General features: G+C 51.0%; 1 protein-coding gene across 1 annotated transcript; it reads left to right on the top strand.

Moving 5' to 3' along the window:
• The first annotated feature begins 1,264 nt into the window (after positions 1-1,264).
• Positions 1,265-23,412, top strand: GTPBP1 (GTP binding protein 1). The gene is made up of 12 exons (XM_043882390.1): positions 1,265-1,749; positions 4,342-4,453; positions 10,533-10,713; positions 11,256-11,604; positions 14,489-14,612; positions 15,433-15,547; positions 17,408-17,552; positions 17,672-17,854; positions 18,628-18,763; positions 19,348-19,526; positions 20,738-20,938; positions 21,792-23,412. The coding sequence occupies exons 1-12, from the start codon at positions 1,558-1,560 to the stop codon at positions 21,882-21,884; spliced, it is 2,010 nt and encodes a 669-aa protein (XP_043738325.1). The 5' UTR covers positions 1,265-1,557; the 3' UTR covers positions 21,885-23,412.
• The last annotated feature ends 2,142 nt before the right edge of the window (positions 23,413-25,554 follow it).

Here is a 25,554-nt window from a genome sequence, read left to right as displayed (position 1 = left end):
ATTTCTTAAAAAAAAAAAAAAAAATAGAAGTACCTCCTCTGATAATATATATATTTTTTCTGGGTAAAGCCCTGTAGTGAGAAGGGCATTTTTTTTAAATGCATACCATCAGGGTAAGCACGTTCTGAACTTGAACTCCTTCTGGAAGAGCCAGTTGGTAAGAGTCTAAATATCAGTATTATTCTAGAGTATAATGCCATAATTGGCTCTTCCGACAAACTGGAATTTTAATATTTTTATCTAGTGTAGATATATGTAGGATAATGGTGAGCAGTTTCTCCAGAAGAAAAAAATTGAACTATTATCAAAATCTTTAGAGTTGGATGACTTCTTGACCCAGATTCCCAGCTGTATTTGTACAGATTTGGTTGCCAACAGGAACAAGAAGTTGTCTCTTAACTCTCAAGTAGATCCTTGGAACTGAAGGCTCTTTGGAACTCCGCCTCTTGCTCACTAAGCCTTGTGTTTCCAGACCCCTAAACCTGGGTATGTTATCTTCTCAACTCAAGTGGCTGCTCTTGCTTGCTTGCTGCCTGGGACCAGTGGCCGTGGCCAGCATTATTAGAGTTTGACTAACCCCTAACTTCAAGCTCTTCAGTCTTTTGGAAGAAAAATTCAAGACAATAGAACTGGTGTTGATAGTGTTTTGGGTTGGGGTTTTCCACAGCTGATAACACTGGAAGAATCTCCCATAGGAAGCTACGTTAGCAGACACTAGAGTTTCGCCTTTCAGTTTACAAATGTGGTGAGGTACTTTTGGCTTCTGTTTGAGCTGGTCGCCTCATATTTGTCTTGTAATTGCTTTCTCCGCAGAGGCAATGAATGGGGAATTCTCCCTAAGGTCAGCGTTTAATTAATTGCCGCGCTCTGGCTGCTATAGTACTCCAGGCATCGATCCTACTATTAAAATTGCCTGGAGATTGCCAGCAGTTCAAAAATTCGTCTTCAGTGACAGCCCTGGAGTCATTGAGTTGAGTGGGAGGTGCCTTGCGCACTTTACAATCTCCGTGGGCGGTGGCCCCGGCGCGGGACTTATCCGAAGACTGGATTGGGCCTTCCCCGTGTCTATCATCGGAAGGCTCTCCGCCCTCGACAATCTTGCTGCAGGATTTGGAAGCTGAGCACCGCCTCTGAAAACTAGGGGAGTGATGGGCGGTAAGGGTAAACTCGGTGTGTATTTCTCTCCTTATTGGTTGGCTGATGTGTCAGTCGTACTCCACTCTGCTCCCATTGGCGGGAAGGCTCCAGGCCGGTAGCGTGGACACTGTGCTGCCCACTTGCAAGCTACGATCAAGGTGCGTGACGTCCCAGACTTTTGTTGTTGGGCTTTGGGCCTCTTTAATTATTCATTAGGTACTTGAACGAGCTGTAGCGATTGGTGGCCGAGGCGGCCGGTCGATTGTTTCTTAGCTAGAGATACGTGTCACCCTCTACGCGGCGGGAGAAGTTTCGCATAAATTATTCTGATACGGTTTGGGGGCGTGGTCGCGCATAGTTTAGGCAAATAAGCTGAGGAGGGAGGGGAGGCCGGCTACGAATTAGCCTAAGTTATTAAAGATGGCGGCGGAGCGGAGTCGCTCCCCGATGGAGTCGCCGGTCCCGGCCTCTATGTTCGCCCCCGAGCCCAGCTCTCCGGGGGCGGCCAGGGCCGCGGCGGCTGCTGCCCGGCTCCATGGCGGCTTCGACTCGGACTGCAGCGAGGACGGCGAGGCGCTCAACGGCGAACCGGAGCTGGACCTCACCAGCAAGGTAGGCCCCGGGCGCCGGCGGCTGAGAGGACGGGGCACTGAGGGGGAACCGGGCGGTGGGCCGAGCCGTCTCTGGGGCGACGGCGGGGGCGGGAGGCGCCGAGCCCTCCCACCTGTAAGTGCGGGACGCGCTGCGGGCTCCCGGGCGAGGGGCGGCTCCGGCTGCCCGCGGACACCGCCGTCCGTCTCTGGTGGCGCCCACCCGGCCTCCCAGCCGTCCGGCTCCCGCCGAGATCACAACCCCTCGGCTCCGCCACGTGGAACGCGGGCGCCCGACGCCGGCAGCTGCCCGCGCAGTGACGGTCCCCACGCGATGCCGCCTCCCCGGGAGATCGAGAGGGACTCTCTCCGTGGACTGCCCACGGCAGCCGTGGGTCGAAGGTGGCTCGGGCAGGGCGAGCGCGGGAGGATCAGGTAGTCCGAGGGGGAGCCGGGAGGCAGCTGCGGCTCTTCCTGGTGTCGAGAAAGGAAATATTAAGTAGTCACTCAGTCAAGAATATCTCCTTTAGAAATCCACCCAAAACAAAAGTGAAAGATGGACATGACCCATAGTTTCGTCTTCTGGGAGTGGAACCTTATCTTGTATGAATGGAATAATGAAAGACTTTTTAGATCGTGTTTTCTGAGCTTTTGAGAAGGTGGGCAGGATTTTAAGGGCTCAACCTTCTGCTTGGCGTTGGTGGGGGCGGGGATAAATAATTAAGTATAATTTGGGGTTGGCGTTTTGAAGGTTCCTAACGTTGCTAAAGGAAAGAATGCCAGCTTGGGAGTCGGACCGGACTGGGTTCCCTTTCCTGCCCTGCCAGTTAAAAAGGTTCTGTGACCTTGGGAAAGTGTCTTAACCTCTCAGTTCTCCAGCTTCATCATCTTTTTAGTACAAATAGGTAGTAAAAATGAGAAACGTATGTAAGAAATCTACTACACTGCTGGTTACTTACTACTCAGTAAATGTTGGAAGGGAATTGAAGGAACTGATGGTTCTCTGTGCAGATTAAATAGCTGCTGATGCAAGATAGCACACCCATCCCACCTCCTACCTGTTGTTGGATACTTACAATAGAAATATTTAATGAGTTTTGAAAACATTTGTGACTTTTTTAGTCTGTGGTGACAAAACTGCACGAAACTTGATTTAAACTGGAGAGAACTTTCTTGAAACCAACAACTCTCTCCCTCTAGTCTCCACTGAGCACTTAGAAGACAGCGCTCCACCTTAGCACAGGGTCCTCTCTGGTGCCTCTAATGCTATAATGAGGCTGGCCGGGTTCAAAGAGGATGATCAGGGGAAGTGTATGAGGCAATGGGACACAATGCAGAAGACCCAGCACCTAGGTTCAAAGTACAAGCTCTGATGAGTCAACTCAGGAAATTGTAAGAGATGCACTTGACTCGGAAGCAGATGAACTAGATGTCAGTTCATGGCCAAGGTGCTGAAGAAGCCTGAAAACAGTGGGAAATGGCCCTGCAGAGTTGCAAACAGATTTATTTCCTGACCAACTTATTTAATGTTCCAGGATAGGGAGGTGTGTCTTCGTCATGAAGCTGAGGAAGTCCTTCTCATTATTTTAAAGAAGCTATATGTAAATTAATATTGATGATATTGAAAAAAACTGATGTGACGAGAGAGAAGAGATGGGTTGAATAGACTGATTCCTGAGGAAAAGGTTAGAAGCTGTAAGTGTATATATTTGTGATAGTTAAATGTGGGGATGGACATAAGACTCCGAGAGCTTCCAAAGAGAGAGAGAATTAGTGAATTGCGGTAGCTAGTTTCATCTAGGAATGACTGGGTGGAGAAAACTGTAATTACCACTTATTGAGCTGTGGAGTGGCTGCTTTACATGTTATCTTATTTGGTCTCTACAGTAGCCTTAGGAGGTAGGTGATAGTATCTCCATTTTGTAGACTAAAAAACTGAGACTCAGAGGTTAAGTTCTTTGTCCAAGGTCACATATGACAGTTAGAGAATGGGATTTGACATGCCTGTTGGTAAACAGCCTCCTCAAATAAGTGGTTGATATTTTAATGTTATTGGCAGAAATTCACAAAATGATGGTGCTGATACCCATCTTAGAGGTAAGGGTGTTTTGTGGATAAAGATAAATCTTGCAGCAGTTTTTACTGCCGATTCCTAAATAATCAAGATAGCCAAGGCAAGATGGAACAGAATTCTTATGTTATTATGGGAACCATTGGCCTTGGATGGAGAGCATGGCAGTATATGAGATCCCTGTCCTGTGATTTGCAAGCTGCAGGTAGAAGACCTTGGCATGTAGGTGTAAAGCACTGCTCATTAATTTCTACCTACAATGCCACATTGTCAGTCCCTGTGGGTCCTGCCCCTCCTGTTAAGCAGCAGGAGGCAGGCTGCTCACACCCTCTTTTCTGTGGGTTGGGGTTCGAACATACTCACAAGGCCTTGAGCTCAAAGGCTATTTGAGGAGAGGCAAAGAGGCCATGAGAGGGCTGCGAAGCTAGTTTAGGTCAGGGCACAGTGGGGTTCAGTCAGGGTCTTTGGTCAGGCTGTTGATCTGCTTTGGCTGTGGTGCTCTTCTAGTAAGTGCGGTCCTAAGGCTGTTGGTTTCTCTTCTAGCTGGTTCTAGTGAGCCCTACATCAGAGCAGTATGACAGCCTGCTTCGGCAAATGTGGGAGAGGATGGACGAGGGATGCGGAGAGACCATATATGTCATTGGGCAGGGATCAGGTGAGCATAGTTTTCCTTTCACTTTATTTTTAAAAACATTATTTAGAGCACATTTTCCCTCTTTTATCAACTTTTCCTGTTCGTGTGTCTCAGTTGCAGTGATTCTTTAGTGTCTGCAGAACAGTTTGGGAGAATGTGAAAGTACAGTGATAATGTTAATTCCCACCTTAGTGGTCCTAATGTGCTTGACTTTAAAGATTCACTTTCCAAGAGAGTCTACAGATGCTTCTTTTCTGCTTCTAGTATGCTGTATTTGCATAAGGTGTGATGAAGCACAAAGCAAGGAAACTTCTTGTCTGAGATAATAGAGTAAGTCACAGTTAGGTCTAGAAGTAAGTCTTCCCTAGGCAGCTCTAGATCTTCCCCTCCAAACCTGATTTCCCAATCCCATTGCTACTTGTTGCCTGCTTAGCAGAGAACCTTTGTGATACTTCTTGATGTCAGCAAGGAAAGGACATCCAGAATTCCTCTCTTCAGCAAGGCTGCCTTGCCCTGATCCACACTGACTATTCAGTGGGAATAGCTGTGAGATCCTATCACATATGTAGGCTTGTTGCCATTCTGGAAGGGACTTGTTATTGCCCCCCAGCCCTCTTATTCCACTTTAGGGGCCCATTGTTTTAGAGGAAAGCCATCCCCCTGACAGAATCCCAGATTATATCCTGGGCTTCCTGCCCCTGGTCATTCCTAGTTTATACTCTCAATGCAAAGCCTGCTTATTTACTCTTATCTTCATTTAGACATTATCTTTGCTAAAATGGCAGCTGGGCTTGTTTAACAGCTATCGATTTAGCCTGTACTAGATCTTGTCTGTCATTTTTGCAAGAAGTTTAAGTAGACCTCCGTGCATCATTAAAGGACTAGTTCTCTTTACTGAATGTAGGTTTTTATAAAGACAGGTAATAATTCTTTTATAGTGTGAGTCTAAGATGGTAGAAATCTCAAAATCAGTTTTGAGCTGTTTGACAAATATTTATTAAGTATCCTTCTAAGGTCTTGACACTGTTGCAAAACACTTTTGGATACTTAAAATCTGGCCTCTGTCCTGAGAAGGAAAGATGGCATATACATAATTAACTTCAGTAGAAAATAGCGTTTAGAAATGCTATAAAATTGACACACGGAAGAAGGGTCTGCTCTGCCTCCCTTTGAAATGTTTCTCATGTTTATCCTTTCCTTTCTGTCTTTGCTGCCACCTCCCCAGTTTCAGGTCTTATCACTTTAAAGAAGGCATGGTGAGAGAGATAGGCAAAGCAAGAGGTTCATGTTGAGAAAGAGAGAGAGAGAGAGATGGTCAGCATTGTCAAGTGTTACAGAGACAGTAGGGAGAGTTAGGTTCAGAAAAAGCCATTCCATTTGGTGACTAGGGGCTCATTGGTAGCCTTTTGAAAAGCCTTTGTGTCACATCTGGCCTGCTATAATAGGATGAACCTCTTAAAGGTCACTTCAAACTTACAAAATTGAAGAAAACAACACCTAGGTCAATTCTGACAAGTCTTGGGACTGTTTGTTGAAGACGCAGATTCTTAAAGCTCAGTTGAGTTCGTCTGTGCAACCCATGGACCCTAGCCAGCCAGGCTCCTCTGTCCATTGAATTCTCCAGGCCAGAATACTGGAGTGGGTGGCCATTCCCTGCTCCAGAGGATCTGCCCAACCCAGGGATTGAACCCCGGTCTCCTGCATTGCAGGCAGATTCTTTACAGTCTGAGCCACCAGAGAAGTCCCTTAAAGCCCCCACTGCTCCCTTATTCTTTAATATGAACTCTTAGTGAACTTTACCAAACCTTGATGGCTCACAGTTAATTAACCCTCCCATGGCAAAGCATAAGAACAGACATTCATTAACATGTATCTTACACACCCAAGCATTATCTTGGCATCTACCAATTGGATGCTATTAGATTCATAGTGACTCCTTCCTGCTGGAATTCTTTAGAGGTAGAAAAAGATAGCAACTAGTTAAACAAGTTGAACTTCAAATGGAAGACTGAACTAGATGCAAAGCCCCCAGGGGTCAACTTCATCACTGACTTCCTGTGTGTATTTGGTGCTTCCCCTCTGTTTACTGCTTCCTTCGTCTGTAAAATGGGGCTAATGGTACATCCACCACCCCCACCTCAGAGAAATTTGTATGGATAAACTAGGTTTTTAAAAAATTCTAAGCAGGGCAGAGGAGTGTGCTCTTTAAATATACATTCTAAAGATTGATATTAAAAGGAGGCACCGTGATTAGTTAGTTCAAGTTCTGTAGTTAGGTTAGATTCTGGAACCTGGCAGGTCTGTTTGCCTTACGGGTTCTTTCCCTTGCCTTAAAATGGAGATAATAGTAGAATCTAGCCCTTGGTATCATGGTGAGGATTAACACTTGGCATGTAGTAAGCACTATATAAATGCTTAGCTACTATTAGTAGAGTAGTCATTTTTTAAAGGTTCCAGGTTATAATTGATTTACCATGAAATCTCTTTCAAAAAGAGCCTTGTTTGTTCCTCAAATATTAAATCATGACTTTCTAAGAAGTAGGTACTGCATTAAAAGCTCAGGAAGTGTGGAAGGAGTATGACAACTTTGTGGCAGGGTCAAAGAAGGCTTAAAAAGTCTTTCTAAAGGAGGAGGTGCCCGATGAGTGAATTCTAAAGGATGAATAGGAGTTTCCTAGATGAGTGGAGGCAGTAGTGAGTGAGCTGAGAAAGCCACAAGCACAGAGGCATGGAGGCATTGTGATTGTGGAGTATTTGGTAGATCAGAGGTGATTCAGTAAAGTGGGAGTGAGGGTGAGATTGGGAGTGTCAGGAAGGGAGACTGGACAGGTAGTCAGGGCCCAGCTCTGAGAGTCTTTGAATGCCATACCAAAGCAGTTAGATTTGTGTCCTAAAAGTTTGGGGACCCCCTGCTGCATGTTGAGCAGGAGGGTGAGTCAGGAGGCAGGACCAAAATCTGACTAGCTTCCCGCATGGCTTAATATGTGGCCCTTAGTGATTGGACCTCTGACTTTTCTCCTCAGCTTTTTTCCCACTCCTACCAAGTGAGGACATGCTGGAGAAGGCTGATGTGACTGGGGGTATTTTCAGTCACAGAATACTGGGAGCCCTGGATGGATAGGTGGGAGGGAGCCCTGGATGGATAGGTGACACTGTTGATTGCCCCCTGGTGTGAGATAGAGCCTGAAAGCATTGCTTTTCACTGTAACAGAAGCAGAAAAGGTTGGATAGAGTTTGGAGTCTGGCCAGAATGGCAAGGCAGCTGGCCTTCTCTCAGGAACAGTTCCAAGCCCTTCCCTAATCCTGAAGATTCCCAGAGCTCAGTTGGCCATGCATTTAGAAGCTCCTTGACCCAGCTGCTCCCTTTTTGTTCATTTGTTTTAGCATTTTGCAGACATTTGCAGACTTGGTATAGGAAAGGCACCCCTCATGGAGTGTCCAGGGATGTTTGAGATATGGTCCTTATCCTTGAGATGCTTGTGTATAGTGGGTGAAAACATATCTGAAACACTATTCCGTGGTAAATTTCATAAGGGAGCAGAATGGGTAGGCTTTTGACAAGTGGAGATGTGCCGATGGGCTTTCCAGGGTAGGAAATACATGAGCAAAGGTGTAGAGCTGGCAAAGTGCAGACAACATGGGAGATGGTGACTGGGCCATCTGCACTGGAACAGAATTTAGGAGGGGAGGATGGGGAAGGGGTGGAGTAAATGGACACCTCTAAGGAATTAGAACTGAACACTGCCGGGCCTGGGGAGCCCTTCCAAGGCTTTGACTCAAAAGCGACAACGTCAGAACTGTGCATTATTTATGAACTTGAGCTTGTGCATCTATGCAGGATGAGTTGGAGGAAACAGATGGGATTTGCTAAGACAGGGATCTTGTGGTGATACAGGTAAATAAGGGCCTGAATCAGGCTGGTGACATTGGACTGGCAAAGAAAGGAGAGCAGGAACAAGGAAAGCTAGACTTTGCAGGACTGGAGTGATGAATATTAATCTTGGGTGACTGGAAGGATAGTAGTGTCATCAGAAACAGGGAAGGTAGCAGGAGGAACTGGTCTGACATTAGGAGGAGCCCTTGCCAAAGGAAAAGGCTCTAGGTGTGGAATCAGAAGACCCATGGCCCCTCTGTTCCCTCCCAGCTCTGAGACCTCTGGGTTCTGTGTACCCCAGTACTAAATGGGAACAGTAGTATCTAACTCATAGGGCTACAGGGAGGACTGACATGCTTTGTTAATGCTGTTAGTTTTTGTGCTGTTGTTTAGAAAGGGAGTGGATAGAGCTTTGGGAAGAGGACTAGTTATGAATGTTTTTTGTAGTTTTCAAATGACAGTGGAAGTCATAGAATATTCAGATAGTCGAGGGGCATGTTCAAGGACAGAGAAGAGGGCCACTGACCAACTACTGAAAAAGGCTGACATCGAGGGGCAGGAGCAGGAAGAGCCAGCAGAGGAGACAGAAGGAGGAACCAGAGGGCAGGAGGTGAAGCAGAAGAATTTGGGGGACTTCCCTGGTGGTTTAGTGGTCAAGGCTTTGGGCTCCCAGTGCAGGGGGCACTGGTTCAATCCCTGGTTGGGGAACTAATCCCACATGTGGCGAGGCATGGCCAAAAGTAAATAAATAGAAGGAAAAAAAGAGTTCAGGTTATAAGGCAGCAGAGTCGGAGTGAGATGCTTCAGTCAACAGAGGGACAGTGGCCAGTGGCGTTGACTCTGCAGGGCTCGAGAAAAGGACTTTGGATGAAGGTAGAAGGCCACTGATGGCTTGAAAGCCAGTTTTTTTCCAGAGGCAGCAGATCAGTGAGTAGGTGGTGAGGAAATACAGTCACCAAGTGTCCTCTGGCGGGGATGGTAGCACAGTACATTTGCTGGGGCACAGGAAGAAGCGTTGGGTCTCGTTTAGTTTAGGAATGACTTGAGCTTGTTTGTAAGGGGAGGTAGTGGAAGCAGATGAGAGAAGGAGCTGCAGGGTCTTGAGAGGCAGAAAAGAAAAGAGGTTGGGCACATGCTGGGGGTGAGCCCAGGGAAGGAGCAGGGGTGCTCTCGGGGAGACAGGCTGGAGGAAAGCGGAGGCAGCTACTCTGGAAATTAAATATGACTCCGTGTGGGAAGCACCTGACCAGATTGTCAGACGGTAGGCACTCCATAAATTACTGGTTGATTGGTCCGTCCTTCTTCATCCTAAATTCAGACTCATTTTTTCCAGCTCCTTGCTGGACATTTCACCTGAGCCACCTCCGTGAAAAATCTGTCCCTAAAGCCATTCGTAAATTCTCTCCCTATTTTCCTTTGTCTCCTATCCTTGTTATCTCTTGACTGTATTATTAGAATTCCTTCCTAAACTTGGCTCCCTGTTTCTGGTCTCTCGCTTGCCAGCATACACTTTACACTGCTGCTCAAGAGATCTTTCTGTCCCACGGCGATCTGATCATGTTACTCCCCCGTGTAGCCCCCAAGGCTTCCCTCCCTGGTATATGTGTGTGTTGCTGCTGTGTGATGTTCACCTGCCTAACCATTTCCACCTGTCATGTGGTCTCCTGCCACTTGACATCTTGCTCCCCAGCACACCAAGCTGCTTCTCGGTTCCTGAGTGTGCCGTGATCTGCCGGGCTCCTTGCTTTGCTCTGCTGCCTAGCATGTCTTCCCTCCTTTCTCTGCAGGCCCGTTTTTCATGTTCGGAGTCCCAGCTTGGAGTCAGCGCCCTGCAAAGCTGTGTTCAGCTTCCCTAGGCAATGCTAGTTGCTCATGCTTTACATTCTCTCTGTACCGTTCTGTAGTACAGCACTCAAGCGGTATGGCAATTAATTAATTTCCTGTCTCTCCCGCTGGGCTGTGAACCCGCCAAGGGCACCTGTATTCCCCATACCCAGCGTGAGACTTGGCATGAAACCTGGGAGAGTCTCCGTGATTACCATTGAAGAAATTAATGACTGCCCTGCTTAATGGGGAAGCCCTGTTACTTATGAACTCCACACGTGCCCAAGTGTTGGAAGTGTCAGAGAGAGAGCCATGTTCTGCAGTGCCCAGGGTGGGGCCCTGGTGACGGGTGGTTAACTGGCTGACTTGGTGGCAGGCTGACGTGTGGACTGTTGTCACCAGATGGGACTGAGTACGGGCTGAGTGAAGCTGACATGGAGGCCTCCTACGCCACCGTGAAGAGTATGGCAGAGCAGATAGAGGCTGATGTCATCCTCCTGCGGGAGCGGCAAGAAGCTGGGGGCCGTGTGCGCGATTACCTGGTCCGAAAACGAGTAGGAGACAATGACTTCCTGGAAGTCAGGTGAGGGGGCCCCTGAATGATTCCAGGTCCCCTGCAGCATGACCTTGGGGTCCTGGGCACCATAGAGAATGGTGATTGAGCCTTTGACACTGGGACACTCACTTCATCCTTTTGCATCCCAAGGCCTGAAAAGAGTGTCCAGTGACATCAGTGGCTCCATTCTCTGTTTCTGTACTTTTTCATCTTTAAATCCTCCCATTTGGAAAGAGTGGGAGGGAGGCCAGCCCTGCGTTCTGTGGCCACTTTGTGGGGGTACTTGCCCTCCCCTCAGCCTGGGCGGCTAGAAACCAGGGTCATGGAGGAGAGCATCGTGTGCCCCTCTTGGCTTTAGGGCTCCTGTTGGGGAGCTCAGTTCCTCCTGAGTAACATTCTAGTCCCTGGGTACAGCTCCAAGAGCATTCCCAATGTGCTCACCCCTGACTCGAAGGAGCAGAGAGCTGGAGAGGCTCAGGGGTGAGCCCGTCCCTACAGGTCCAGTTGCTGGGGTTCACTTCACTCACCCACCAACTCTCACACAAATGTATGGGTTTGTGTACATGCAGGGTAGCGGTTGTGGGCAACGTGGATGCTGGCAAAAGCACGCTTCTGGGGGTCCTGACACATGGGGAGCTGGACAATGGGCGAGGCTTTGCCCGCCAGAAACTCTTCCGCCACAAACATGAGATTGAGTCGGGTCGCACCAGCAGTGTGGGCAACGACATTCTGGGCTTTGACAGTGAAGGAAATGTGGTAAACAAGCCAGACAGCCACGGTGGCAGCCTGGAGTGGACAAAGATCTGTGAGAAATCCACTAAGGTGATTACATTCATCGACTTGGCTGGCCATGAGAAGTACCTGAAGACCACTGTCTTTGGCATGACCGGCCATTTGCCTGACTTCTGCATGCTCATGGTAAGTGAGGTGCTGCTGAGGAGGGCGGGGGTCTTCGGCTAGGCTCCTGGGATGTGGTGGTATGCAAGTGTTTAAAATTGTTCTGAGGCAGGAGCCTTTTGGTTTAGGGCTTTGAAACCGGATAAGGACCACAAGTGTTACAGTGGTGCCCGATCTTCTCATGGGTATACCTTGATCTTTCTCCTAGGTGAAGCCAGGAAGAGATCCTCAAAAAGAAACCAAGGTGCCATTTGTAGACCTCTCTTATTTTTCAGAGAGGTGTAGAGGAGGGTTCTCCTGGGGCGTTTCTTACTACCTTCTGAAAGGAAACACCACCTTTCAGAGGTGTTTCCTCCTGGGGCCGGGCTATTTTGAGATGATATTGGGCAGCACCCTCAGAGACAGGGTGGCCTGGCGACGAAATGGAGGAGAGAACACAGACAGCCACTGAGGGGCTGGAGAGGTGGTCTCTTCTGAAGCCTGGAACTGGTGTCCGCTTCTCACAGCTACTTGTTGAGAGGCTTCTGTGTGCCTGGCACCGTGCCAGGCCTGAAAATAGAGCCATGAACAGGCTGTCCTGAGCGCCCCTAGAGCTCACAGTCTGGTGGGAATAGACTTTTCAGCACCTCACCACGTGGATAAACTGAAGAGGGAAGGGAGCAGAGGCTTCTGGGCTGGATCACGTTGTGAACCCCGCAGTTGGGTCTCTTGAATCTTCCTGGCCAGAGAGTAGGAGTCTGAGGCCCACAGCCTTGGTCACGACTTCACAGCTTTCACGGAGTGCAGGCAAGCTGGTTTTTCTTTGGCAAATCCTTCTCAAAGCCCTTCCCCATTTCTCAGTCCCTCCAGCTGCCTGTATTAATAAGTGTAGTAAACGCAAGCATCTGTTCAGCACAAACTTGATCAAGTTGCCCAACGAACAAGTTCTTGGGCAAATTTTCTCCAGACTGGAGAGCAAGAGAGGCAGAGCATATGTGTGAACACGCTCGTCAGCTCTCTGCCCAAGGTTCTCAGGGTCTCAGTGTGGTTTCGTCTCCTGAATCTTTGGACATTGCAAAGGACCCTTACCAACCTTGACTGGCTAAGGAAAGCTGCTCTTCCCAAAGGGGTTTTAGAGGAAGAGCAGAGAGTGTATTTGGGGCAGTTGTTGGATTAAAATTAAGAAGGGTATAGAAATCGGTTTAAAATGAGCTTTTTTCTAACTGAGCTACAGTTAGTTAGTGTCAGTCACTTTGCAACCGTATGGGCTGTAGCCCTCCAGGCTTCTCTGTCCGTGGGATTTTCTGGACAGGAATACTGGAGTGGGTTGCCATTTCTTTCTCCAGGGGATCTCCCCAACCCAGGAATTAAACCTGGGTCTCCAACATGGCTACAGTGATCAAGGCCAATTAATGGACATGTCTTCACCCCAGATGAGATGTTATATATTATCTGACTTTTAGGTCAGGAGATAAGTACTAAAAATCTCTGTGTAAAACAATGAAATACTTGATTATTGTTTCGTGGCAATTAGTTTCCAAAAAAAAAAAAAACAAACCAAAACCTTGAACGTATAGAGACAGCAGAGAGAGAGCATTCTCTTATCCCTGTTGGAAGAAGAGAAGCATATCTGGGTAGGTTAGGGAAGGTGGTCAAAGGGATGGGAAGATTTAGGAGGAAGATGGTAGAGAGGTTGTGGTGTAGGCAGAGGGAACACGTGTGGAACATCTGTGTTAGTGGGGTGATAGCTCCCCTGGGAACTGTGATGACCAGTGAGAGCATCACTTGAAAACACTCTGGAATGTATGAAGCCCTGTATAAATATGTCATGGCAATTTTAACCTTATTTTGTTTTAGTGAGTAATACATGCATATGGTACAAAAATTACAAGGTACCTAAGGACTTTAGAGACTTTCCACTTTAGAGTGAGAAGTCTCTCTTCTACCTCTGTTCCGTTTTCTCCAGACGCAACCAGTATTGCCAGTTTCTTATACATCCTCTAGAGATATTTTGTAATCATACCAGCAAACGTGTGTATATTGAAAGTAGATTATATTATAGACATTGTGACTCTTCACCCTAAATGCCTCTCACAGGTCCTAAAATACTTTAGCGCACAGTCTGCTACTGTTTTTGCACCCAAGAAAATGAACAAGAGTTCACTAATATCATATAGTATCTAGTCTAAAAGTATTTATATTATCTCAGATGTTCCTCCGAATGTCTTACAGCTGCTTTTTTTCAAACAGTGATCCAATCACCACTCTTCATGGTAGCATGCTGTATACCACCTTGCTTTTCTCCCCTTCAAACATATCTTAGAGAGTACCCCGTTATCAGTGGAGAGGAATTTCCTCTTTCTTTTGCGGGCACATTTGTGCATGTGCATTAATTCATGTAACTGGCCTTTATGATATTTGAAAATGTTTGTTACAGGAAGAAATGGTAACAATAGTAGCAGCGGCTCTTGCTTGAAGACCTAATTCCTGCTAGTTCTGTGTGGACCTTTTGACACATGTTTGGTTATTTTAACCTCAAGTGAACCCTCTAAAGTGAATATTATTACCCTCCCATTTTATAGATAGGGTAACTGGGGGCCAGGGATGTTAAACTGAATCCACTTTGATGACTCTGGACAGTTCTTTTCCCAGACTGAGTTTGTCTTTTTTTTTATTGCTTCCAAGTCTCCTCAGATTCTGATAGGCCATCTTGTTATATGGGAGGTTAAAGCGGTCTGTGCCCAGCCCAGCTTTCAGCTACAGCTGTTTGGTTTCTGGCGCAAGACTCGCACCCGCTGTGTTCTGTTCTGACAGTGGCCTCAGAGATGAGAGTGCTGTCTCCCCTCAGCCTCCTTTGAGCCCCTGTGCCCACCCAGCAGCACTGTCTGTCCCCCTTGTCCTGATAGTTCTTTCTGTGTCGGGGCAGGTGGGCAGCAACGCTGGCATCGTAGGGATGACCAAGGAGCACCTGGGCTTGGCGTTGGCCCTCAACGTGCCTGTGTTTGTGGTGGTCACCAAGATTGACATGTGCCCTGCCAACATCCTACAAGGTAAGTGCGGGCAGCAGCAGTCTGGCGCAGTCACCCACGGTGGCTCCTTGATGATCTGCCGCCAGGGCTGCAGCCTGGGATCCTGTGCTTCCTTGCACCGTGTGTAGACCTTGGCCCGAATGTCCACCAGCCCAGAGACTTCTGCTTCCTCCCTGTTTGGCTCTTGGTCTGAGCACGGCCTAGAGTTACCTCCTGTTCATTGTTCCTTCTGGTTACAAATGCAGGATCCCTGAAGTCCCTAATCTGGCATCTCTTTTCAAATGGCTTTAGGCAGAAGGGGTTGGGTTTACCATCTAAGCTGGGCATATATGGAGACATTTGGGCAGAGAGTCTGATGGCCTTTTGCAACCAAAGGCTTCTAAACAGAGTTGCAAGATTTGGCTAGAGATGGTGGAAGAGAGTTAAAGATGGATCCTTCTGGAGGGCCTCCTAAGGGCTTCTGCAGGTGTCTAAACATCCTAGAGATCCTCTTGTCAGATGAATTTTTTCCCAGGAAACAGAGCATTCTAGGAACAACACTGTCCTTCTCATGGACCCCCAAGTCACTTAATTATAGGATGTGAGTCTTCTAGAGACTCTGGAGAAACCTGTCAGGTTTCAGACCTGTGACCTGAGCACACACTCCCCATTAGTCTCCTCCTGCTCTGGCAAGCATTCACCCAGTTTTGGCCCTCCTTCTCTTCTCCAGGCATTATGGCATTTAACACTGTGCATCTGTCTGTCTCCTGCTGCATCAGTAATGAGTGGACCTGTCTTGCCTTGGAAGCCTGGCCAAAGAGAAGGCTGTGTCCCCTAATCTTGTTCCATTTCACCCTTTAAGAAACCCTGAAGCTGTTGCAGCGCCTGCTGAAGTCACCGGGCTGCCGGAAGATCCCCGTGCTGGTGCAGAGCAAGGATGATGTGATTGTTACAGCCTCCAACTTCAGCTCTGAGAGGTAATGAGTAGGGAGCAGTCACTTGGGCGCAGGCCCAGCGATTGGTTGAAGTAGATGATTCTGCTCTCAGCGATGTTGCTCAGGGGCTGTATGAAGTGACCCAGATTCTCAAGTGCTTAGCCTCACTGAGGTTGGAGTACTAGCTGAGACTTCAGTGTCCTTATCTGTGAAATGGATATCATCTTCTTCACAGGGCTCTTGTAAGTGTTCGCAATGATATATGTAAAGCACTTAGCACTGCGCATGGCTGCTGTTTGTTAGATACACAGCCATTTTTATAAATGTTTTTATTGACTTTTAAAATATATGTATATTTATTTTATTTATTTGGCTGCACTGGGTCTTAGTTGCAGCATTCCGGATCTAGTTCCCTGACCAGAGATCAAACCCAGGCCCCCTGTATTGGGAGTGCAGAGTCTTAGCCACTGGACCACCAGGTCCCTAGTTTTTTTATACTGTTGTTTCTCAAAAGCTGTCTAATCACAGATGAGTTTTGGCATTTACTCATTAGCATGTCCTTTGATTCTATAAATATATATGTATTTTTGGCGTGATGGGTGACTTTTGGGCTCTTAGTTACCACAATTGAACCCAGGCCAGCAGTGAAAGTGGTTGACTGCCAGGGAATTCCTTGATTTCATAAATATTTATTGGATGTTTGTTCTGTGCTGGTCTTTTCATTTAGGCATTGAGGACTCAGAGTTGACTTGCGCACAGTCCTTGTCGTCAGGGTGGTTGGCTCCTTGGTCAAAGATAGTCTCTTGGTAGTAGTGAATTTTGTTGACTCTGCTTCTTCTCCCATAGTCTTGGGACTGTTTGCTACAGGACCCAGAGCAGCCCGACATTTTGGCCTTTTCTCTCTGCCCTAGCACTGTCTTTAGTACCACCAGTTGGCCAGCAGAGGGAGTATGTTTCAGTTGGCCCCATTTCAGTTCATTCATTTTGTTGAGTGCCTGTTCTCTACAGTCCTTATTCTAGATGTAGCAAACATGTCAAATTCCTGATCTTGAGAAGTTTTATTAACCATGGATAGCAGATAGACAGGAAGCTATTGTATATAGAATGGATAAACAGCAAGGTTCTACTGTGTAGCATATTCAATATCCTATGACAAACCATAATGGAAAAGAATATATATATTGAATATATATGTATGTGTATAACTGAGTCACTTTACAGAAAAATTTAGCACTGTAAAATTTAGCACTACTATACTTCAGTATTTTTTTTTTTTTTAAGTTTTCTGAAAACTCAAAGGGAGTCAAGGGTACCCATCTGGGGAGGATTCTCTGGAAGGAGGCGGCATTAGAGATGGGCTATTCATATTGAATACAGCTGAATATTGAATACAGTTCCCTGATGAGAGGATTTGGTAGTTGGATAAGAGGGAAGGAATCCAGGCAGGCGGATTAGAATGAACAAGGGCATGGGAATGAAAAAAGCTGTGAGGAGAAGGGGGATTCTCCAGTCTGGCTGGAACATAGGACTCTGAGAGAAATAAACTGGTCAGGGTGTTGGGAGGAGGGATTCCAGCTGGTATCTCATCAGTGGAGAGTTGGTTAAGGATTTAAGGATGTGTGTGCTGTAAGACGAAGGGGTACTTACCAGCACCCGGAATAGGGCAGTGGTGCCAAGACAAGAGAGGAGGGGACAGATTTCAGGGACAAAATGGTGTTAGGAGAGGCCTCAGGCAGGAGTCGGTGGGCTTGGCAGGGCCTGGGAGGCCAGTGAAGGGGTGGTGGGGGCACCCTCAGTTGCAGCAGCTGTGCCAGGAGCCCTCCTGCTGCTCCTCCCTGCTCAGGCAGGAGCTCGCCATGTGAGCGCCTTTCTTCCTGTCTCTCCTCACCGCCCCCCTACCAGGATGTGCCCGATATTCCAAATCTCCAACGTCACAGGCGAGAACCTCGACCTGCTAAAGATGTTCCTCAACCTCCTCTCCCCTCGCACCAGCTACCGGGAGGAGGAGCCTGCTGAGTTTCAGATTGACGACACCTACTCCGTCCCGGTGCGTTGGTTCCGGTGGACTGAACAGGGTTGGGAGGCTGAGCAGCGGTGTTTCCTCCGGGGCTACTGGGGCCAGTCTGTGGTGCAGATGGACTCACTGGGCCGGGGTCTTCCCTGCAGGGTGTGGGGACCGTGGTGTCCGGGACAACACTGAGGGGCCTGATCAAGCTGAATGACACGCTGCTGCTGGGCCCAGATCCCTTGGGTAACTTCCTGTCGATTGCTGTCAAATCCATCCATCGCAAGCGCATGCCTGTCAAGGAGGTGCGCGGGGGCCAGACTGCCTCCTTTGCGCTGAAGAAGGTGAGTGGAGAAAGCTACAAGCGCCCTCGGGCTCTGCGTCATGCTGGGCTCTGACTCACCTCCAGCTTTCAACAGCCGCTCTGCAAGGCAGGGAGTGCTGACCTCACTTTTACAGATGAGGAACTGAGGCCCAGAGAGCCTGGGTGACTTGTCGGGCTCTCGGGGAGCACACCGGGACTTGAACGCAGGCCCGCGGCCTCCTGAGCTCTGCTCCTCCACACAGTGTCTGGCCGTGGTACCCTGCACCAGGGGTGAGGTCCGCTGAGGGCCTGCCCGCTGTGCAGAGGGTCTTTCTACCCGGGGCTGTTGAGGTCTGTAGCAGATTCTCTTGCCATTCAGCTTTCAGTTCCTGGGGCAGGGGACTGGGGTGACTGCTGGCTCCTGGGTCACCCACTTTTCCCACCAAACAAATTAACCAGCAAGGCCAGACTTTCTACTTTCCATCAATCGTATTGTGCTTTACCCTATTTCTCCCACTTGAGTACTTGCCTGCCTTTGCCCTTTGGCCTGTTACTTAATTCTAGCCCATCCACAAGGTCTGGCTGAAATGCGACTTTCGGACTGAAGTCTTTCCTGACCCCCAGTAACTACCCCTGACGGAGCCCTAAAGTCTGCCTGGGACAGTCTGCCCTAGAAAGCTGGTGGTCCAGCGCAATGGGAAGTCAAGGCCCTGTTGGTCCCGGTTCACAGAGGGACTCCTGCCCTGCTACACCAGGGTGTGAAGCCAGATGGCATTACTGTCCCTGAGGTCTGGGGTTCCCTCTTGTTTTCAGATCAAGCGCTCGTCCATCCGGAAGGGCATGGTGATGGTTTCTCCACGCCTGAATCCCCAAGCTTCCTGGGAGTTTGAGGCCGAGATCCTGGTCCTTCATCACCCCACCACAATCAGCCCACGGTACCAGGCTATGGGTAGGTGTTGAAGGGCACTGCCAGCCAGAAGTCTCCGGCTCCAGCAGCCCACACCCCAAAGTTTCAGCTGCAGCCAAGAGTCAGGTCTCTGTCCTGTTTAGTGACACCATCCCCTCTGTTCCACCTGCAAGCTGCAGCCTGTGGTCTGTTCATTCTTGCAAACACTAATCGAGTGCTGGCTCTGCGCCAGGCACTGGAGACTCAGAGCTGCCCTCGGGGACCTCACACTCAGCCCTTCGGCGGACGTCTGCCAAGTGCTGCTGTGTGCCAGGCGATGATGTTAAGGTGCTGGGGGACGAAGACAAGGTGGGTGAGGGCGCTGCCATCAAGAAGCCCGAAGTCCAGAGAAGGCTCGCATGCCAGCCGAGTGCCTGTGTTCAGTCTGTAAGTGGAGGACAAAGTGGGAGAGTGTGAGGCAGGATCCATCCAAGAACAGGCCTCCAGCTCACTTAGCCACACTCGGCCCCTCCAGGTTCAGCCTACCACACAGCTCGAGCATGGTTCATGCTTTCACTCACTGCTTCCCCTGCCCTGAGGCCCCTGGGCGGCTCAGGCCTCTGCTGACTTCTTGGCTCCCTTGGCAGTGCACTGTGGGAGCATCAGGCAGACGGCCACCATCCTGAGCATGGATAAGGACTGTCTGCGCACTGGGGACAAGGCCACCGTTCATTTCCGTTTCATCAAGACCCCCGAGTACCTGCACATAGACCAGCGACTGGTGTTCCGGGAAGGCCGCACCAAGGCCGTGGGTACCATCACTAAGGTATGTCCGGGCGGACCACCTTGCCTGCCTGTGGGAAGTACCGGGGCCTTCCAGTTCTAGCCTGTGAGCATAGCACGCTCTTTTCGAGAAGCCCTGTGAAAGCTTACTAAGTGCCATCTGCTCTGCTGCCCTGAGAGGTGTCCCTGGACCTCCTGTCCTTCTGGGCTTTGGTGGCAGCCGCGGTAGAGAGAAGGAGGAGTTGAGGCATGGCAGTCGTTGGTGGAGAGAGTGGTGGGAGGATGTCCAGACTAGGCGGAGTCGACCCCTGAGAAGCTGGGCACAGGCTCCAGTGGCCTGGCCGGGGCGGTGCCCTTAGAGCAGTGGGTGCAGTTGGAGCGCGTGCTGGCCAGCAGTGGGGCACAGGCTCGAGCTCTTTGTGTCTTGGAGCCCGCCTCATCCCCTCTGCAGACTTCATTCGTGGCCTCGAGTAGGGGCCCTTGAGAGAGTGGTCTGACGCCTGCTCCATATAGCCTGTCTGAGATCTTGAAATCAGGCTCAAGCTTGCTTTCTCTCCAGAATGGCCTTAGGCCCATCCGCGTGACCCTGGGCCTGCAGTGTGTGTTGGGGAGAGGGGAGGATCATGTCCTTGAAGGCCCCCTTGCTTCGGACTGGCTGAGGATTTGGCTGAAGCTACTAGCACATGCTCTAGTGCCCTTGGGGATGCAGTCGGACCTGTTCCCTGCTTTGAGATTGAACTGGGATCATCAGGGAAGGCTTTGAGTCAGTCCTTCCGGGTGGTAGCTCTTAAGAATTCTGATGGCAGTACTCCAAATTCTTCCCACTCCTGAGAGACTCACTTGGTCTCTTTGGGAATCCTGAACTGAAAACTTGCCCCAGACTCTTGTTCCACGGACAGCAGGAGGTACTCGGGGCAGGCTGGACCCCCAGCCTGGGAGCTGGGCTGAGTAGCAGATGCTGGGGTTCACAGGTTATGGGAAGAGCAGCCAGGGCGGGGAACAGCCTGGAACCCTTCTGGGCTGGGCAGAGGCCAGTGAGACATTAGCCCCGACCACGGCAGCCGGAGTACACTGAGTGGAGAGGGCATCTTGCTACCCCACTGCCCTTAATCACCCTCCAGCCCTCCCTGCCTCGCCCAGGCCCAGCCAGGCCAGGAGTGGGAGGTCCCTGAGACCTTGGGGTGGGGCGGGGGCAGCTGAGCCCATGTCATGGCCGGCAACTCCAGTCTTGCCCCCACCCCTTGGCTCTGGCAGCTCCTGCAGACCACCAACAACTCCCCAATGAACTCCAAGCCCCAGCAGATCAAAATGCAGTCGACGAAAAAGGGTCCCCTGCCCAAACGAGAAGAGGGGGGCCCCTCTGGAGGGCCCACAGTGGGAGGCCCCCCACCAGGAGATGAAGCTTGCTCTCTCGGGGCCACCCAGCTGGCTGCATCCAGCAGTCTCCAGCCACAGGTGAGTGCTTCCCCAGCCAGTCCGGCCCCTGACCGCCTTGGGTGGGCAGGGATGAGAGTTGGGGGGTAGAGGTGACTCACAAAAGAGCCCAGGCAGCCTTTGCCAGCCTGTCGTGTCCTTGAGTTCCCCAGTGGGTGTTTCTCCACACTCCAGGCCTGTAAGTGCTCTCCAACTGGGAGCTTTTGGTCTCTTAAGGCAGTATTGTTCACACTTGAGATGTGGCCTACGTGAAGTCAACTTAATGAGTTGGAGTAGCATTTAGTTTTAATGAAAAAGAATAAAAAAATGTCAGTTTCCCTATCACAGTAAGAGCGAGTGGTGTGTGTGTGAGAGTACAAGTGATGTGTGCACACTGCAGCCCCAGGTGTCCGAAAGAGGCTGTCTTCAGGGCCCTTCCCCGACGTGGCACCTCCTGAGGGGTGGGTGGCCTCGGGCCCCGGTCCGTTTGGCTCTCGCTCAGAACCTCCGGCCAGCTCTGGGCCCTGGAGTCCTCTCCTGGCGCCCTCACATTGCTCCTTTCCAGGGTCTTCCCTGACCCTTCTCTGGAGAGAGCTTCCGCCTGGACCTGTCCTTGCTGCTCTCCCCTCGTCCTCTTGTCGAGTCTCCCCGCCGCCTCCCCTGCACCTGTCAGCGGCGGCTCATTAGCTCCTGCCCGCTGTGTGCTCCCTGAACTGCTCCTCACACCCGGATCCCTGGGACCCGCCACCTGTGAGGAAGGCAGGGTGGGCACCAGCTCTGTCCCAGAGAGCCGCTCGCTCATGGGCGGCCCCTGCTTCCCACAGCCCCTCTGTGCCCTGTGCTGCCCCAGGCCCAGCAGGCCACCGCTTCTCAAGCTCCTCCTTCTCTCTTTCAGCCCAAGCCCAGCAGTGGGGGCCGGCGACGGGGGGGCCAGCGTCACAAGGTGAAGTCCCAGGGGGCCTGCATGACCCCCGCCAGCGGCTGCTGAGTCTCCCCGGCCCACCTCCATCACCTGAGGGATCCTGGTGCTCTGGCCCCGGCTCCATCAGAGGAACCAGAGCAGCCCTGGAGCCACTCACCCTCCCCAGCCGCACCTGGAGCCTCATCATTCCCCCCAACCCCCATTTTCCAGGGGGGCTGTAATTTATAAGCTGAGGAAGGTGGCCAGACTTCCAGAGAGGACTGACCATCTCCCACCCTCCTCCCCGCCTTCTTCACTCACACCTTTTTTGTACATCCGGGCCCTTAGTTTTTATTCTTTTTATTATATATCTATCTCTTTATCTAGTGTGTGTGTGATTGTGTGTGGGGGTGTGTGTCTGAGGTGCAGGAGCGCGGCCAATCAGGGCCCTGGGCGTCTTTCTCCTTTTTCCTCTGTGGCTGGCCACCGGCCTCCAGGAGCTAGCTGGCTGCCTGTCCGTACGTCCGTCTGTGTGTGTCTGTGCGAACCGTCAGGGGCTGGCGTGCCCCCCCCCTTCCCTGTGTCCATTCTCTGTGCCTGGAGCCGCCTCGGGGCTGCAGGCGTCCAGGTGGGAGTGTCTGCTGGTACTGGAGTCATCCTTCCGGGACTTGGGGATCTTAGCAGAGCCAAGAGTGGTGGTTCCCTGTTCTCTTTCTCCCTCTTGCTCCTCTTGAACCCTCAAACAGTTAATGCCAAAAGCTCTTAAGCTGTAACTCGTAGATGTGGGGGCGGGTATTGGCGATTGGATTGTAGGATCCTCCTTCCCCCATCTCTGACCCTCGCCCTTGACCTAGAGACAGCTGATGGCTTTTCTTGCTCCTCTGAGACAATCTTCTGTTTGCTTAGCTGACTGGGGTGACCCCTCCTCAGCCAATTCTGTCACGTTGGAGTCTCTCGCCTTGCCCTCCTCAGGGCTGCCTCCTGCTTGAACTTGGACTCTGAGTCTTGTTGGGCCTCGGGCCAGAGGACCAGGACTTGGGGCTGCCCACTCAGGGTCAGCTCAGCAGCCCTTCCTATTGGTGGGGGTGCCGACTGTTCCTCTGAGCCAGGCAGGAACAGAACCCCTACTTCCCCACATTGCCCCAGCACGGCTGCTACAGGAGCACAAGAGTGAAGGGCCCGAGCCCCAGATTGGTAAGCTCTAATTGGAGCAGGGAGGGCAGGCAGGAGGTATTAACAAGATTCTTCCAGACCCATCTCAAGAGCATTAAGCCCTCAGGAAGAGTCACTGCCTGGGGTGGGGGTGGTGTTGCCCGGGCCAGAGAGGGCAACACGGGCCCCGAGCCAGCCTGGCCTGAGCTGTGGACTAAGCCCTCACTTTAGGGTGGACTTGTGGGCAGAGCTGTGTTCTTTCTCTAGCCTGGGACACCCACCTACCTGGCTGGGTCCTTCCTCAGCCTCCCCTCCCCTCCGTCCCCAACCCTTCACCACTCCTCCTGCGTCCAGACCGCTGGTCCCTTCTCCTCCCCTCCTCCTAATGATTTCTAGTTACCACTTACCTGTGGCCATGGACCGACCAGACCAGCACACAAAATAAAAGTTTGTTCCAAATTGACGGTGTCGTGTTCCCTACCCAGCCCCTCCAGGTGGAGGCGCTGCCACGGGGACCTCCATTGTTCTCCCTGCCCTGGAGCCCCGGCCACAGGCGGGGCCTGCAGGAGCCCAGCTTCTCCTGCCAGGCAGCTGTGGCTTCAAGAACCCAGGCTTCTCGGCCAGTGGTGACCCAGGACCAGCTGGCATCCTCTGAACCTCAGCTTCCTTATCTACAGTGAGAGAGGTGAATGCCTGCCTCAGGTTGATGAGGATTCAGCGAGAGAACGAGCGTGAGATCCCAATATGTCCAGCATGTGGGAGGTACCCGGTGAGTGGTCACCACGTGGCTTCTCACCCATGGTGGCTCCCAAGTCCACAGCAGAGGCCACAAGCTGGGGGACAGGATCCAAAGGACAGATGTGGCATGGACTCGGCTCTGCTGTGCAGCTGGGACCGTGCTAGGCGTTTCCCTCGCTTCATGCTCTTTAACATTCGCGGCTACCATCTGGGAGGGAGGTGGCATTAGTGATGTCTTTCCAGTTAAGAACTCAGGAGCAGTGCCCCCAGCCCCCAGCCATTCCGGTCACCCGCTCCAGCATGTCCTCCAGCTGGCCCTGGTTCCTTTGTCTGCTGGCCGTCTCCCCTTTGCTTTTTTGACTCTGGTTCTGCTTAGAGGGGCTGCTGCCCAAGGCTGCCTTCATGGGGGAGTTGCAGGTGGAGTAGCAACCCCTCCTTCAGTCCCTGTGGCAGGCGCTGTGGAATTTGTTCCCACAGGACTTAGCCATGTGGGGCCTTGAAACAGAACCACATTTAGTTGGCAGTCTCTTGCCTCTGTGAACATAACCACTTCCTTTACATTTAGAAGCTATGGCTTCCACCCTGGCCTCTGCCTTCAGACACTCAGGTCAGTCATCTCTGTGGCCACCAGGCCCCACCTGCCTGCCAGGGGACTCATGGCAGCACCTGACTGTCGCTGGCTGGGGCTGCAAAGGTCCTGCATGGGTCTCAGCCCTACCCACTGTCTATTGGGAACAAGCCATCAGCCCTTTCGTAGTTGAAGAAGAGTTGTTAATCCAGTCATCTTAAATGGCAAATCCTGACCTTCTGCAATGCAGTTAGCATGTGTGACCTTTTTGAATTCATCCAGGCCCGCTGTTCTGACCCTCTGACTTCCCAGCACTAGAATAAGGTAATGGGAACATGCCATGGTGCAGGGAAGAGCAGGTTTGACTGGGGTCATGAGACGGACCATGGAGAAGATGGCCAGGTCCCATGGTCAGGATGAGGTGTATGTTGAGTCCAGATGGGGAACCATCCCTGGCAGGTTGTATCATGAAGGACTCATCAGATTTGAACATGTACAGACAGGCTCCAGAGGGCATGAGCAGAGGCCCTGAGCTCTGATTGTATGTGGTCAGTTCCAGAGACTGTGTACTGGTGCTGCTTAGGGATGTGGCCTTTGTTGGAAAATGGTGGTCAATACAGTGCAGGTGTTAAGTGAGACAGGAGGTAATGAAGCAAGCGGCTGCTGAGCCGTGCGTCCTGGGACTGGCTCTGTCCTGGTGGAGAGCTGAGGGCTTGAGTAACTGGCCCAAAGCATCAGGCCTGGCTGTGTGTCCCACCTGACACCCTCTCCTACAGCAGTTCACCCCAGCTCCTCCCTGCTGACTTGTTCCTGCCTTTATTTTCTCAGCTGTGATGGGGCCCAGCCCTGAGCCAGGTGCCATGGTCAGGATGAGGCGTGTGTTGAGTCCAGATGGGGAACCACCTCTGGCACCTGGAGCTGCTCATTGGAGGCACTGAATCTGGGGAAATACATGCAGGGAAGGGCCAGGACCTGCTCCCCGGAACTGGCAAGAGTTTGACTCTTCAGGGGACCCACCTCGTCCCATTCCAACACAGGTACAAGGGACAAGGGTCTAACTCCTGTGGAGGGGGATTGCGACACTGGCGTAGACGAGCTCAGAGTCAAGTGGGTCACTCCTACTGCTCCACTGAGAGATGCAGGGCAAGCTTCCTGCTTCCCAGTGGACATCAGTGATGGCCAATAAAGCCACCTCCCTTTCTCAAACCCTGGAGTCACCAGAACAGGGCGAGCCTCAGGTCCCATCTCCCATCACAGCTGAGAAGCCTGGGTTTCTAAAGCTTAGGAGGTAAGCCTTTG

Source organism: Cervus elaphus, chromosome 22, assembly GCF_910594005.1.
Source record: "Cervus elaphus chromosome 22, mCerEla1.1, whole genome shotgun sequence".
In the NCBI taxonomy this organism is placed as follows: domain Eukaryota; kingdom Metazoa; phylum Chordata; class Mammalia; order Artiodactyla; family Cervidae; genus Cervus; species Cervus elaphus.
Note: the sequence above shows the minus strand (reverse complement) of the source record. Positions and strands in the feature narration are given on the sequence as shown.

Bases quoted from the DNA above. Each gene is read 5' to 3' on its own strand.
- GTPBP1 (XM_043882390.1), top strand. From the start codon at position 1,558: ATGGCGGCGGAGCGGAGTCGCTCCCCGATGGAGTCGCCGGTCCCGGCC. The intron at 4,454-10,532 runs GTGAGCATAGTT...TGTTGTCACCAG, and splicing joins TGTCATTGGGCAGGGATCAG to ATGGGACTGAGTACGGGCTG. The intron at 19,527-20,737 runs GTATGTCCGGGC...TGGCTCTGGCAG, and splicing joins CCGTGGGTACCATCACTAAG to CTCCTGCAGACCACCAACAA.